At 42.2% G+C, this 15,535-nt stretch overlaps 1 protein-coding gene across 1 annotated transcript in view; it reads right to left on the bottom strand.

The window, feature by feature from the left end:
- Positions 1–12,706, bottom strand: part of LOC306923767 (glutamate receptor 1-like) — a gene marked incomplete at both ends in the record, with an annotated part of 128,799 nt that extends 116,093 nt beyond the window's left edge. The window contains 2 exons of the mRNA XM_079502060.1: positions 12,200–12,334; positions 12,619–12,706. Of these exons, the coding sequence (XP_079358186.1) occupies positions 12,200–12,334; positions 12,619–12,706 (223 nt within the window). The remainder of the gene's footprint in view (positions 1–12,199; positions 12,335–12,618) is intronic.
- Positions 12,707–15,535: the final 2,829 nt, after the last annotated feature.

Genomic DNA, 15,535 nt, shown 5'->3' with positions numbered 1-15,535 from the left:
TGTCCGCCATTAACCTTTTCATGTCACGCAGCCCCTAGAGAACGTTTGCGCACCCAAAGTGGTGCACACACTACAGTTTGGGAAAGCCATGTAGTAGGGCAGGGGTTCTCAACCCGTGGGTCGCGACCCCTCGGGGGGTCGCCAAATTATTTTAGGGGGTCCCCAAATTATAAAAAAAAAGAAAAAAAAAAAAAAGATTAATTTTTTTTTTTATTTTTTTACGATTTTTCAAAAATAGCAGACCTACAAGCTCGTAGCGCGCCACTCGGTGGCGCGCTATGAGCTTGTAGATCTGCTATTTTTAAATAGCTAAATTATAACAATGCTTAAAACACCAAAAGGGGTTCCCGCCCAAAATGGTTTAAGGTTATTGTAGCAGTCAATTTATATTGGGGGTCGGGAGGGGGCGGGGCGGGGGTCCCGAGACGTTGCCAAAGCATTTTCGGGGGTCCCCGGCCAAAAACGTTGAGAACCCCTGTAGTAGGGGATAAAGTACAGTTACGATAAAGTACTACCACGACGAGAGGGGAGGTCTAACCATAGAGTTATATAAAAAGGTTGAAACCCCATATAGGCACAGAAAAGTAAAACATGTCCTGGCGAGACCTTTTCCCCCCGACTGCCACTCAAAGTGTCTACTGGCCAATCACAGCGTGTCCTTGCGCAAGTGCACTGGCCAGTCCTTAGGCCTCATTCACACCTTCGCATCTAGCATACAACATTGTTGGATGCTAGATGTAAACAAAGGGTAAGTGTCATGGCCGCCCCAATGCATTTCCAATGGAAGTCACATGGTTTGACACAACATTTTTGCTGTACGGCTTTCGGCTGTGTTTCGACTGCCCCCCTCCCCCTCATACAACAAAAATGTTGTGTCAAACCATGTGTCTAACCCTATCCCATTGGAAATGCATTGCGAGCTTGCATCAGTAAACAAGTCTCATGCATCAGCTATACAACAATCTGTTGTGACCGTGTGAGTGAAGCCTTACTCAAACGCGAAAGCGTCTCTCAATGTTCCTGGACTTGACCGCCGCATAACCTATGCCTGTGTGTAGCGCGGAACTACACACATGCCATCAACTGCTAATAATTATATATCCGTCCTCGAGGACTGCCCAGGATGAATCACACACACACACACACACACACTCTCTCTCTTTCAACACCGTCCTCATCTATCCCGTATTGATCAGGCTGACGGGGCCCCCTGTGAGTCTGTGTGGTGCTCCGTTCATCGATCAGGGCTATAGCTCGCACAGAGGTCAGATCCTCTCCGCGCTCCTGTGAGTGTTCGGAGGATCCTCTGAGAGTTGAGGAAATACTACCGGCCACGATTCGAGCGACAACACAAATTGTCTTTGCCATGGATCCCAATTAGTCTCGGTTTTCTTTTTGGGTTGCATGGTTGGGTTTGGGCATACGATTAAATGCAGAGCTGGTTGCTCATTAATCTAAATTAATATAATTGTATCTTCTAAACTAGTCGCTGCAGTGGTTCGAATTGCAGCTTTCTCTGTTTCACAATTTAATTTCTTCTACATAGGAGATTTCTACCCAGAGACTTAGCCATCACACACATGTTTGATATCAAAGAGGGGAGTCATAGATAGAGGCCTTCAGGGGATTGTGCATGAAGCTCTAGCGATTCAACGACGTCCTTATTATAAACCAAGTCAATAGCAGATTATGGTAATGTGATATAAGTGAGCACAGTGACTAATATGTTGTGTGAACATGGTATCCGATGCAGTTATTTTTGGCTGCTGTAAGTAAAAAGAGTAAATCCAGGAAGCTCTTTCCTATCATCATTTGTGTACAGTACGAGCACACAGAGGTGCTCACACATTAACAACAGCCATTACAAACAGGGGTGTTACGTATATACATACATGCATAGTGCATACATACATATATATGTGTGTGTGTGTGTGTGTGTGTGTGTGTGTGTGCAACCGTGCGCACACACACACAATGATGTCACTCCCATTTATTTACTTCTAATGAAAGCAAGTACACATTCATCTCTCTCTCTCTCTCGCTCTCTCTCTCTCTCTCTGTGTGTTTTTTAGATGTATGCATGCATGCGCTCTACGTGACCCTGCATTTTAATTGCGTGCTGGTGTGTGCATGCATTTTGAATGTCGAGGTGCGCTTTTGTGTGTGTGTGCGTGTGTGCGTGCGTGTAAGTGTGTGCGTGCATGCGTGTGTGTGTGTGCGCATGCGTGCGTGCGCGTGTGTGGAGCCAGCTGATGTGTATCAGCCTCATCCGGAGCCTCATTCATCGTCAGGGACAAGGGCCCATTCACCCCTTGGCTTTTTCACACGGCAGGTTCACACACACGTCTGGATGCGGAAGCGCTGCCACTTTCTGCACAGTGAAATGACGGCTCAAACAGGCAGTGGAGGGAAAACGTACTCAATTGATTTACCTAAGTAAAAGTCAATACTGCAATGAATGGAGAAAGTAAAAGTACAAAAGGATTTTGGGATCAAAATGTAGGTTAAGTACCAAAAGTAGAAAGTAGTCCCATTTCATGTTTTCAAAATTTCAAATGGCCGAAATGTATAGGGCTGAAGTGGTTACTGTATGTTTTGTAATAGTAATACAAATCTAGTAGAAAGTAACTAAAGTATTGCAGTAAAAGTACAATGTTTGCCTCTGAGAAGTAGTGGTGGAGTTGAGTAGCAGTAAAAGTACTGGAAATCGGAAATACAAATACTTGTACAGTACTTAGTCCGCCAGCATTTATTGATATAATTCACGCCAGCATTTTCCCCTGTTCAACTCTTATTTTGAAGAGCCAAAAACCCAGACCGGATGTTATGATCTTATGTTAGGGTGTGTGACGATCCTTGATCACTCCCTGTCTACCGTCCGTGCTGCTAAAACATAATGGAGGGGGATCACAACGTCAGGAATAAACCGTTTTGACCAGAAATGCCATCTGGGACAAGGAATAGGAGATACAATCTGAAAGAAACCGATAGAATGGGTGTTATTGACAACACCAGCTAGCAACCCCGATGCTAACGTGAGTAGCATTACGACTTGATCAATCAAAAGCACCATAAAATACCAATTACCGTACATCAACGGCAATGGCGGGGAGTGTAACATTTATCAATTGCCATCAATTGCCGTACATCAACGGCAGTGGCGGATTATGTGTTAAGAAATGCACTTAATGACTTTCTACCACTGCCATTCACACCAGAATCACACGTTTCTCGGGTTGGAGCGTGTCGCTCTGACAGCTGCTGCAACAGCATCCTATACATGTATCTTTATGGGGGTTGTATTTGTGAAGCATGCTGCTCTGACTGTTGCACAACTCCCTGTATTCCTCCTCTTCAAATGAGAGGAAAAATGTATTCCACTCTGTGTTTACAACAGAGGAATAACATGTTATTGTAATGATGCAGCCTACAGATGGAGCTTTGTTTCTTGTTTGTTTGATAATAATTGACATATTTAAACCTTAAACGTGGTGTAAGTGATTTCTTTGTAAAAAAAATAATGCCTAGTAATCATTGCAACAGTAAACAGAAAATCCATTTTCATGTTGGGATACCAATTTCTTCCCATCAGGAGAGATACAGCATACAAGATAAACAGGTGAAATTGGAAGTGTGTGTGTGTGTGTGTGTGTGTGTGTGTGTGTGTGTGTGTGTGTGTGTGTGTGTGTGTGTGTGTGTGTGTGTGTGTGTGTGTGTGTGTGTGTGTGTGTGTGTGTGTCTCTCTCAGAATTGGAACACTATACAATGAAAGTTGATCTCTTCTTCTGATTGGGTGAAATTGATGACCCACCTGCAAATGTGTTTTCTAGTGCTGGAGTGGAGAGGCGGGGAGACCCCCGTTACCGAACAAACACTGCAATGATTGCTATCAGAATATAGAGCTTTTTAAAAGAAAACTAGAAAACAAATCAGCAGCGATAAGGCAGGACCAAGCAGGAAGGCAATAGAGCGTCGCAGTCCCGCCCCCTTTCATGACGACGCCCAGGAAATAATTCCCATAGACATTTCAAAACGTATTTATTTAAAGACCTTATAAGACAAAGCCAACTGTCAATCATGACAACAAACAATATTTTGGACCAAACAAATAATTACAAAGAAGAAAAACAACAAAAAAAGTGTTGTAACCTGCCGTTTTCTTCTTCTTTCTAATTATTTGTTCAGCCCGAAAATCATGTTGTCATGATTTGTCACGACAAGAGTTGGCTTTGTCCGCGGCGTAAACGTCTTTAAATAAATACTTTCTGAAAAGTCTGTCTCTCGAGGGGGCGGGACTGCGACGCTCTATAAGCAATAAGAATAAGCCACAATAAGCCATAGAAACATGGAAGAAAAAGAAGACCATGGAATTAGCTCTTCGCTAAGTCCCACCCAAGCCCGTTCTTGGCCAATGCCACGTTAGCGACGGTTACTATGTTAGGATCCTGGTCACGCTTTCAATGCTGGTCAAAATGTTTAAGCAGTGTCAATAAATATATTTGCTGTACAGCATGTGTGGACCTCAGAAAGAGGGTTTGTTTTCTTACCTTGTTGTGAGCAAACTAGTCCATTCCATGAATTATTTCGCTCCGTTGTGCAGTTTAATAGTACATATTAGAAATAAAAATAGGCTCTCATTGACTTCCATTGTAACGGGGAAACAGCTCTCAAAGTCACTCTTTTAGAACACTAAGCTGATTCTGACCGTTTATGACATCAGGAAAACTCATGCGGTTATATTTTTAATAAAAAATGTCAAGGTTGTCTTGTTTTTGTTTTGACTTCAGTGTTGCCACATTGTGTGAGAGAAATAAGCCAACCCACCTCCAAAAACAAGCCAACTCTTAAAGCCAAATCAAGAAAAACAAGCCAAAACAAACACAATAATATGACCATATATAATCATAATAAAAAGATTGTATGCATTTATCATTATAAATACTATGTAGGCATATGTCTATGATAATTCATGTTTTGGTAATGTATTACATACACTAATTATTAGCCTTAAGCCAAAAGTAGCGGGAAATAAGCAGACCTGGCAACCCTGACAAGTTTGTGTGGTAAGAAGTTCCGGTTTGCCTACAAAACGATCTGATTGGTCCAAATCTGTACACCCACTTCTGAAGTAGCCTCGGTCTCAGGCCGTTGGATGTAAACATTAAACAAATGTATTTGATCTCGTCCACTTGTCGCAAACACCATACACAATTTTGGACGTGTTTGAGGGAGACACTTTAGGAGAAATGTCTGGGACTGCAGCTGGGTGCATCTCAAACAGCATGGCGACTTGTTTACAAACGAGAGTTGGGAACACCAGAACCGCTTCACACCAAAATAGTTACTTTATAAATCTATCAAAAGACGAAAATAAAACGAGTTTTCCTGATGTCATAAACTGATTCATGGAATGGACTAGTTTGCTCATAACAAGGTAAGAAAACAAAACATCTTTCTGAGGTCCACACATGCTGTACAGCAAATATATTTATTGACACTGCTGAAACATTTTGACCAGCATTGAAAGCGTGACCAGGATCCTAACATAGTAACCGTCGCTAACGTGGTATTGGCCAAGAACGGGCTTGGGTGGAACTTAGCGAAGAGTGAATTGTGACAGGGTCGTTTTTTTTATAGTGGGTGGAAGGGTTATTGAAGACTCATACACTGAGTTGGCAGTACCCGGATTTGAAGCCATGCCCATGTGTTGCAAAGGCTAGAGCTCTACCCACCGAGCTAACTGGACACAATCAGTTCTTCCATTTATTGTTAAAGGAGCATTCAGTGATTTGGGTGATTTGGAAAACCACCCAGTCCGCCCCGGTAACAAAATGTGCACATGCACACGCTCTACAGTGGGGGGTGGTGCAACAGGCCAACAGGATGTGCCCCCACTCGAACATGATTGGAGGAAGGCCCCTCTCATCCTGATTGGATGAAGGCTTTGCCACCCGCCACCAAAACTGAAACTAGGGTTTTTTGACCCCAGGGGCTCACTGGGGACAGGGAGGAACTCCTTATATGGTCAGCACACTCTATGGTAGGGAGGATTATTCAAAAAGAAAGGGAAAAAAAGTGATATTTGAATGAAGTGAAATCACTGAATATGCCTTTAACAGCAAAATCATTCAGTGTTTTTGTAGCAAGTTGCGCAAGGATAACTAATGATAAAGGTGGGTAAAGATAAATTAATTGACTGCGTATAAACCAGAAAATGTACCAGATTCGGACGAGGAGCTCAATGAGTGAGTGAAAACCAATGAAATGAGAGTCGGAAACAGGGATTAAAGGTTAACTGAAAAACTATTATTAAACTTCACAGAAAATAAACAGCTTTGAACATTCATGAAAAACCACAAACAAATGGGGGCCACTTTAAGTTCACTTTAAGCACTTTAAAATCAGTCTCTTTCTCCAATTTGGAGAACCAGATTACCACATCTGTGGGGGGAAGGGGGGTTCAGAGTTCCGGGTCGGCTCGCCAGGTCTGGGTACCATCCGGTACCAGAACCATCCATGGAAGGGAATCCTTTCAGGACAAAAAAAAACTGACCTGAAAGGCCACGTGTCCAAATCCAAGTCCAAGTCTTTGTTTCAAAGTCACTGTTGTACAACATCAAATAAACTATCAATTCATGAGTAAAGAACTTGATTTGATCAGGATCAATTTCTTTATACATGTGTTCTTTATACAGGTTTCCCACTAAACAAATCAGTTTCTAGCATTGTGAGAAAAACGTATTCTTTTCCCTTTTTTTAGAGCATGTCTGAAATAAGTGTCAGAGCTGAAATCGACATGTAAATATGAAATAAATGCTTAAACATGTATAGGTGTAATGTTAGAGACCACAGAAGTGATCCTTGCAAGCCTGTTTTCTCAACTCGCCGTTTCTCTGCAAGACATTACTCTATAAGCCATATCTCCAAAACTGGTGGGTCAAACTGAACAACCAATATGTCGATTTGAAGCTATAATTCCCTGCTTTCACATGACACGGAAAAACGGCCCTATGTGGCCTTGTGTTGTTGTGGTTTGTGTTTAATCCACTGTCAGTGTTTTTCAGTGCTGTGTTTGATGATTGGAGGGTGGATTGGAGGAGTGGCTTGGTGTCTGGAGACACCTGGGCCTCATTTTCAATGTGTTGCCACACACGCAGTATTTACATTCTGTACTTATTAGCCGGGGAGCCACAGGGCCAACATTGGACATAACCTGTGATGTCATGCCGTACTTTTTATTTGTGTTTTTTCTATTAACTTGGTCATTAACGTCCACAGAATGAGAGGCCTGCTCTGCCGGAAACATTGCGGGGAAACAAAGTGTAAGGAGTGTTTTTCGTGCAAAACAAAGGCTTGGAATGGATTCAGAATCATGAAAACCCATAGCTCTAATGCGTTGCATTTAGAGCTATATTACTCCGCTCGCATGAATGCAGACCAGCCTCTCGTCTTAAAAAAACATTTTTGCTACTCACCAAAACAAAGGCGGGTTGTGTCATTAGAAAGACTACTTTCCTTAGTGGAAGCCCTCTGAGCCCCCACCACACGTATAAACGGTACTTTTTGGCCAGAAAGGGGTTTTTTTTCACCGGAGGAAAAATATTCTCTGAGGCAATTCTCTGGGCAATATCGGTACGTGCAGTGGAGTAACTAAAAGTATTTTTTTTCCCGGTGGAAACAAAATCGCCTTTTGGCCAAAAAGTACCGTTTATACGTGCAAAAACGTTATTTTCATTTACGCTAAAGACGAGAGGCTGGTCTGCATTCATGCGAGCGGCGGAAGTCAAGAGTAACATAGCTCTAAAGTGTAAATGCAACGCATTAGAGCTATGGACCAGGGCTAGAAAAAACCCTAGTTTGACATGTCACAATTGTCACATGCTACTTAAAGCATGATGACATTTGGAAAATGTTGCCTTATATTGGTTGTCTATGGTGTGGTATATAAAAATGGCCATAACCTTTTTTCGCGATGTTTTCGGCAGAGCAGTGCAGGCCTCTCATTGTGGACCTTAATCCTTAACCGTTGAGCTTTTGGGCCTGTGGCTCCCCGGCTATATACATACAATTGTATGGTACAAAACACCGAAGTCATTCAACCAGAAACCTAACCAGTAAAACTATGCCTGCCCGGGAGCCAATCCTAGAACGTTGGTGGGATTCATAATCACGCTACAATGACAGTTCAAGCTGCACGTACTCTCCAACTTATGTCCTACCTATAAGTTTCAAACTCGGTTCCCTCACACAAATACTGGATTGTCATACAATAGAAGAGCATGGAGAAATACAACCACTGCACTTGCGTTAACATAATCTACTACTGTACCACAGATATGTCCCAATAAAATTGTATTTACTTATTTAGTGTAGCTTTGATGGGGAAAAACTACAATCTCTGAAGGTTTGCACTCTTGATTCAAGACTTTCAAAGTGTGAGCTCACATACAGTATAGCAGTCCAATAATGGAAAATGCCTGAACACCGATTATTATATTATGCATTGCTCTTTTTTCATAAAATACTCTGATGCCATCGACTTTGGCCATGTTTTGGATTAGCCACAATGCTGCCCCCTTTCATGCACACACTTTCACACACGTGCATTGTTACAGTGCCTACCCCCCCCCCCCCCCACCATACCCCCCCCCCCCCATAGTGCTGCACGACCCTTGCTCAAATGTGAATCGCGATCTTCCGCGATTTTCCGTGAATTGAGATCATGATTCCTTTCCATGAAATTATTTATAAAAAACAAAAAACAAAAAAAAACAAGAGTAAACGTAAATTGAATTGGACAAGCAACAAGTGCAGCATCGTCTTTACGATCCTTCACAAAATAAGATTGCATAGGTGTCTGAATCCAGATCTCGATCTTTTTTCGATTAATTGGCCCCCAAATTCCACCTCTACGGTTTCATCACTGTGGAGAATGGAGATAGACTGGCCATGTCGCGCCTACGCATCCTGCATGTGTCGCCTAGCCGCCGTCTTGGAGCTGCAGGCTGCGTGCTACTCAGTCGGTGTAATGAAGCCCCTCTGTCCATCTCCCTCCTCTGCTGCTATACAGACTGTGTGAGCCCACTATATGCTGGGCGTTCGTTCGTCCTACTGCCTGACCCTTCCTTGTACATCACATTATCCACACTGGAACGAGAGCACTGTCACATTAACCCATTTTGGACTGAGGTCGATTAAAAGAAACGGCTTCTAAATCCTAACATTTTTCTGAAAAACCTATGTTTCTATGTCAGTGGTGCTCAACCTTTTTCATGTCAAGGACCCCCAGAATTATCTCTATTGGGCCACGGACCCCCCATCTCAAAATATGTAGTTCCAGGGACTCCCAGAAGCAAAGATTTTAGTTAAAAATGTTCGCTCTGAAATATATATTCAATGATTTCCGCCACATTTTAACAATTTTTCCAAAAAAGCAGACCTACAAGCTTGTAGCGCGCCACTCGGTGGCTATGAGCTTGTAGATCTGCTATTTTTCAATAGCTAAATTATAACACAATGTTTAAAACACCAAAAAGGGTTCCCGCCCAAAATGTGTTAATGAGACCGATGTCGTGGCACCGTTTACATTTGGTATAAGACAGGCAGCCCTTCCCCAGTGGTGGAAAGTATCTAAGTACATTTACTCAAGTGCTTTGAGGTATTTTTTACTATAAGTATTTTCCAATTTATTATTATTATTTTTTTTTTAGCGAGAACACGCGCCCACAGCGTCCCCAGTGGAAATCGAACCCAAGACCTTCCAGCTGTGAGGCGACAGCACGACCGACTGTGTCACCGTGCCCCCGTATTTTCCAAGTTCTAGTACTTTTACGTCGACTACTACATCTCAGAGGCAAATGTTGTACTTTTTACTCCACTACACTTTATTTGAAAACGTAGTTACTATGGTTACTTTGTAGATTTACATTATTATTACACAACATACATTAACCACTCCAGCCCTATATCGGCTATTTTCAAATGATTTGTATACATTTGAAAACCATGTGACATGAGACAGGCAGCCCCCCCCCCCCCCCCCCCCCCCCCCCAGGGGACAGGATGAACAACTGAAAACCATTTAGAGAGATAAAAAAAAAGGAGGTGCTGCTTTATCGACTTCACATGTTACTGTAATAGGATTAAATGACATCATGCTAAAAGGTACAGATCAACTGTCAACTATAGGCTAGAGCGTTATGGGCAATCACCCATTTAACTAACCGCGTTCAGCGGCCAGCCTGTTAGCAAGCAGAGCTGAACACTGTTTAATCTAAGTAGTCTGCCTCTGTTGAAGATCCACTTTATTTCCAATTCCAGGGCTCTTTTTTTCTGCCACTGTATTACATCTGAATTACAATATCCTTTTCTTTGCATAGCATCAGCTATACAAGCAGGTAGAGAGTGAATAAAATAAGGCCTAAAAAAATGTACATATTATGTTGCGATAATATTATGTTGAAAAATCTATAAATAAGGGTCCCCTCTAATTATAATATTCAAGACTTTTTTTGCCAATATAAAAACACATCACAACATATCTGTATCATTTATCATTTCTGTTTGGGCATTGTAATAAAAGGTGATGGGTCGCACACACCAAGACTGCATTTTAGTTTTTATTCTTTACAACATGTACATATGTTGCGAGAATATTATAAATATTGAAAAATCTATAAATAAGGGTCCCCCTTATTCAAATATTCAAGATTTTTTTTTGCCAATAAAAAAAATACCACAAAATATCTGTACCAGGTGGGCATTGTAATAAAAGGTGATGGGTCGCACACATACCAAGACTGCATTTTAGTTTTTATTCTTTACAACAGGGGTTCTCAACGTTTTTGGCCGGGGACCCCCGGAAATGCTTTGGCAATGTCTCGGGACCCCCTCCCGACCCCCAATATAAATTGACTGCTACAATAACCTTAAACCATTTTGGGCGGGAACCCCTTTTGGTGTTTTACGCATTGTTATAATTTAGCTATTGAAAAATAGCAGATCTACAAGCAAAATTATTATTATTATTTTTTTGAAAATAATTTGGGGACCCCCTAAAATAATTTGGCGACCCCCCGAGGGGTCGCGACCCACGGGTTGAGAACCCCTGCTTTACAACATCGAATGACGTTTCGGCTATCCGGCCTTCATCAGTGTGTAGGGTTGTGATTGGGTGGGCAGCATTTTTAGAGACATTTAGACCCACCTGAACACCGTTTGCCATCAGTGCTGTTAACAAGAGACACAGTGCTGAATGCTGATTGAAATTTGGTTACTGTTGGTCAAAGAAAGAGAAGATAAGATAGACAGATGGATATAGTTTTCAATGCATTTTGGGGGGTTTACGAGGATCCCCCGTCCCCCGGCCCACCTTAGCGGGGTAGGCTAGAACCGGCCCTGGCGCGTGCGTGTGTGTGTGTGTGTGGTGGGGGATAAAGTATAGCAATCCATGGCTTATTAGGAATTGCACTGAAAGAGGTTTCTCCCTCTGTATAGGCCTACTGTGCAGCAGTGGCACAAATGCTGTTCTTTATACCTGCAGGGTAAAGGCAGGGGATCGTTTTAAAATGCATGCTAAAGAAAAAAAGACGACATGCGTAAAAACAAAAATCTGCATGGATCAGCCTATCTTTACAATAAATAACACAGCCATGATATAAGTGGTGATATAATTGGTGCACATGTGTACTGCGTGTGTGTGTGTGTGTGTGTGTGTGTGTGTGTGTGGGGGGGGGGGGGTCCCGTTGGTCCCGTCTCCCTGGTGGCTTGTGGCCTGCTGCATGCAAAACGGATGAAACAGCTAAAAAGAATCAGCCTCCGCTGCCGATGATGATGATGTGTAACTGTGTGGTTTCCATGGTCGCCCTCTGGAGAGCTTCATCCAATCAGCTGCGAGTCTGAGCCCCATACAGTAGCTTACCCATGCCAATAAGGCTCTCCTCGCTCAAGACACGAAACAATTGAATCCTCGGCACAATGCAACAGCTATTATTAATGAGATTATAATCCATACTGCTATTTATTTTCATTAGACTATACTATCAGAAATGCAGCCTTATTTCTGTATAAAAAAAAAACGCTCTTTTCATCACTGTATGAATTAAGCAACAGATTGAGGAAACAGTTATGCAGGAAAATGCCAGCAGTGTAAAACTGTTTTACGAAGTCATGCGTTATTATTATAATCAATTGTACTCACAGGCATATGTCATGGAGAAGCTGTTCCCCATCTTGACCATATCCACCTGCGGCACCAGTTTGGGGATGTCCTGATGATGAGAGAGCGCGAACCGAAAAACCTCATATTCGTGCGATTGGTTTGGGAATAATCCTCCTGTAAGAACACAAGGAACCTGCGGTGTTATTACTGGAATCTCTTTTAAACCCAATGGGCACTCACCACTCACACACTGATGATAATCAGGTTGCTCAAAATGATTGAGAATAGAGTGTATAGTCTATCACTGAAATGAAACGAGACAGCCATATGTGTGATCATGCGGCATCAAACTTATTAACAATTGTGTAGGCTACAAGTCTATCTGTAGGCTAATGTTGTGCTCCCAACGGCGGGGTATAGCGCAAACATTCGTGACATGCACCATTCGTCCATCTTACCTATGTTGATGTTACTTGGAAAACTTGAGCTTGAACCCAAACACATCCCCAGTAAACTGGCGCAGAGGATGGCGAAGCTTCCCTGCATATTTCCTTTTGCATTGGCTTGAGGAAAATGAGCCAAAATCCAAGCATATATATAAAAGGTCCGTCCGCGGTGTTAAATCCTCCCCCTCTCTCCGCTCCGTTCGCTTTTTGGAGCTGCAGTCACATCGCCATCGATTCAACGGGGGGGAGAAACAGTTTTCGTTTTATAATAACACCTGGTGGTCAGGCTTCTTCTCTCTCTCTCTTGAATCTCTTCTCTATTCCAGTCTTCTCTCTTCTCTTGTTTCTCTGTCTCCTGTGCGCTGCTGACGCCGAGGCTGGCTGCGTGTGTCCTTGGATTGACTGAGTGGTGGTGACTCCACAGTAGAACGCAAAGAGCGCACCCACCCACCCACAAGTTCTCCTGAAGACGCACGGCACAGTGACGGTCTCGTGTATTATACGTCCGTAGTACGACGGTGTCGCCAAACAGAGCTTTTCATTTACAACCTGTTCGTTCTCACTATACAGCCTTGAATCGTCCACTTATCCCTTCTTCAGTTCTTCTGTTTTGGTTTTATTCGTATTTTTTTGCATGGGCACTCATAAACAGACTATCCTAAGAGGCTAGTACACAGCCTATTGTCTTGACTTTGTGGAGTTATGGATTATATTATAGCCTATAGAGCGTCGCAGTCCCGCCCCCTACCATGGACCAGGAAATGAAACCCAATGCATTTTTCCCATAGACATTTCAAAAAGTATTTATTTAAAGACGGTTACGCCACGGACAAAGCCAACTCGAGTCGTGACAACTCATGACAACACAAACAATATTTTGGACCAAACAAATAATTACAAAGAAGAAAAACAACAAAAAAAGTGTTGTAACCTGCCGTTTTTTTCTTCTTTCTAATTATTTTTTCGGCCCCAAAAATGGTGGTTGTTGTCATGATTTGTCACGACTCGAGTTGGCTTTGTCCGCGGCGTAAACGTCTTTAAATAAATACTTTCTGAAATGTCTATGAGGAAAATGAACGGAGAATCATTTCCTGGTCCATGGTAAGGGGCGGGACTGCGACGCTCTATTGAGACTAGACGAATCCATGGAGGGGTGCCCTAGTGGGAGCAGGCATTACTGTAGGCCTACAGCTTTACTCTTGATTAGCTACACCTGGCTGGCCTACTGGCCTACTGCTCCATGGATTAATTCGTTCATCCATATGCCCTTCAGACAATGGCAGTTCAGCAATTGGAATATGGGATGTTGTTGTGTCCTATATTGAGCTTGTTATGTTTATAAAGTTATAACATACAATTATGAGAGAGAGAGAGAGAGAGAGAGAGAGAGAGGGAGAGACAGGCGCGGCCGTTTTCCGCTGTCTTCCGGGTTTTTAGACAGCTGGTGGATGGAAAAGAAGCTCCACCCATGCGGCATTATACCGCTGGGGCAAGCGTTTCCGGGAATCTGGCAAGAACTGTCTAAAGAGGACGAGACGCGAAGACGGTACGGGCGAACGCCTGTCTGGGCAAACGCCTGTCTGCCCCATAGAGTATCAAAAGGATAGAGACTGAACCGGAGCGATAGCCCCCCCCCCCCGCTATTAATTTCAGTGGAAGTTGCTCAGTGGCATTTTGAAGCACCCGGAAGAACCGTACCTACTTCCGCATTTTTTTTCCCGATTTGCTCAATGTCAAAAAACCAGCTGCAAGGGGTTTCCTATAGTCATAACTCCACGGGTCCGCCTGCAGTCCTACCTCTTACCACTAGGGCCCAGTGCTTCAACGTTGGAGAGCTGCACTGGGGGCTTGGTCTGCCCAGGTCTGGCAAGAAAGTGCCATGGGGGTATTATATCTTAAAGTTGCAAAACACGTTTTCTGACTTTTTCAAATTGATTTTCATTAGGTCATGGAACCCATTATAAATTATTCTGTCAAAGCCACCCTGCATATCGAAAAAACAACAACACTATTTTGGTTTACTCTAGACCTACAAGACAAATAGTAGAATTGAATCCTATATCGTTTTAGAATAGTCAGCCATAGAAATAACATTGTGAACTGAATTAAAGTAAAATATGAAAGGACAGAGAGGGGGGTTGGGGGTTACCACAATCGTAAAGTTGCAAAACACGTTTGCTGACTTTTCCAAATTGATTTTCATTAGGTCATGGACCTCATTCAAAAGTATTCTGCCAAAGCCACCCTGATATGGAAAAACAACAACAATGTTTTTGTTTATTTTAACCTTTTAGGCATATACAAGACGATTTGAATCATAGTATTGTTAGAATAGTTACTCATACAATTATATTGAAATGATATTGTGAACTGAATTCGAGTCAAATATGAAATATTAAAGTAGGGGAGAACGGGGTAAGATGAACCACTTTTTGTTTAAGTTGTCCTGGAAGCAAGGCAAAATGAGATGGCAGTAAAATCTAATGATCTACACATATTTCTGGATGTCTTCTATCAATTGAAATGATGAGTAAGCATCTATGACAAAGGGCCATGAAAATATGACCTTTTTAAAAAAAGTGGTCATGTGGCTCAATTTGCCCCAGGTAAGGGGTAAGTTGATCCAAGTCAAGGGGTAAGTTGAACCACATGATATTTTAATGTAAAGAGCTTAAACTTGAACAGATAATTTAATAACAGTTTTCCCTTTTGCAAATAGTCTTATTTATTTGTTTATTTATTATTTAAACAATATAAAGACAATTAAATAAAGTTTGTTATTCAGAACCTTATAATATTTGCAATATTGTTAATACAATATAGCACATTTGCAAACATCCAAATTAAAGGTCATTCAGTATAATTTGAGTAGCAAAGACTTAATAAAAAAATATGAATAGTGATTCACATTAACACTAGCATGTCTGAA

Source organism: Electrona antarctica, assembly GCF_951216825.1.
Source record: "Electrona antarctica genome assembly, chromosome: 1".
In the NCBI taxonomy this organism is placed as follows: Eukaryota; Metazoa; Chordata; class Actinopteri; order Myctophiformes; family Myctophidae; genus Electrona; species Electrona antarctica.
This window is presented reverse-complemented; position numbering and strand designations above follow the sequence as displayed.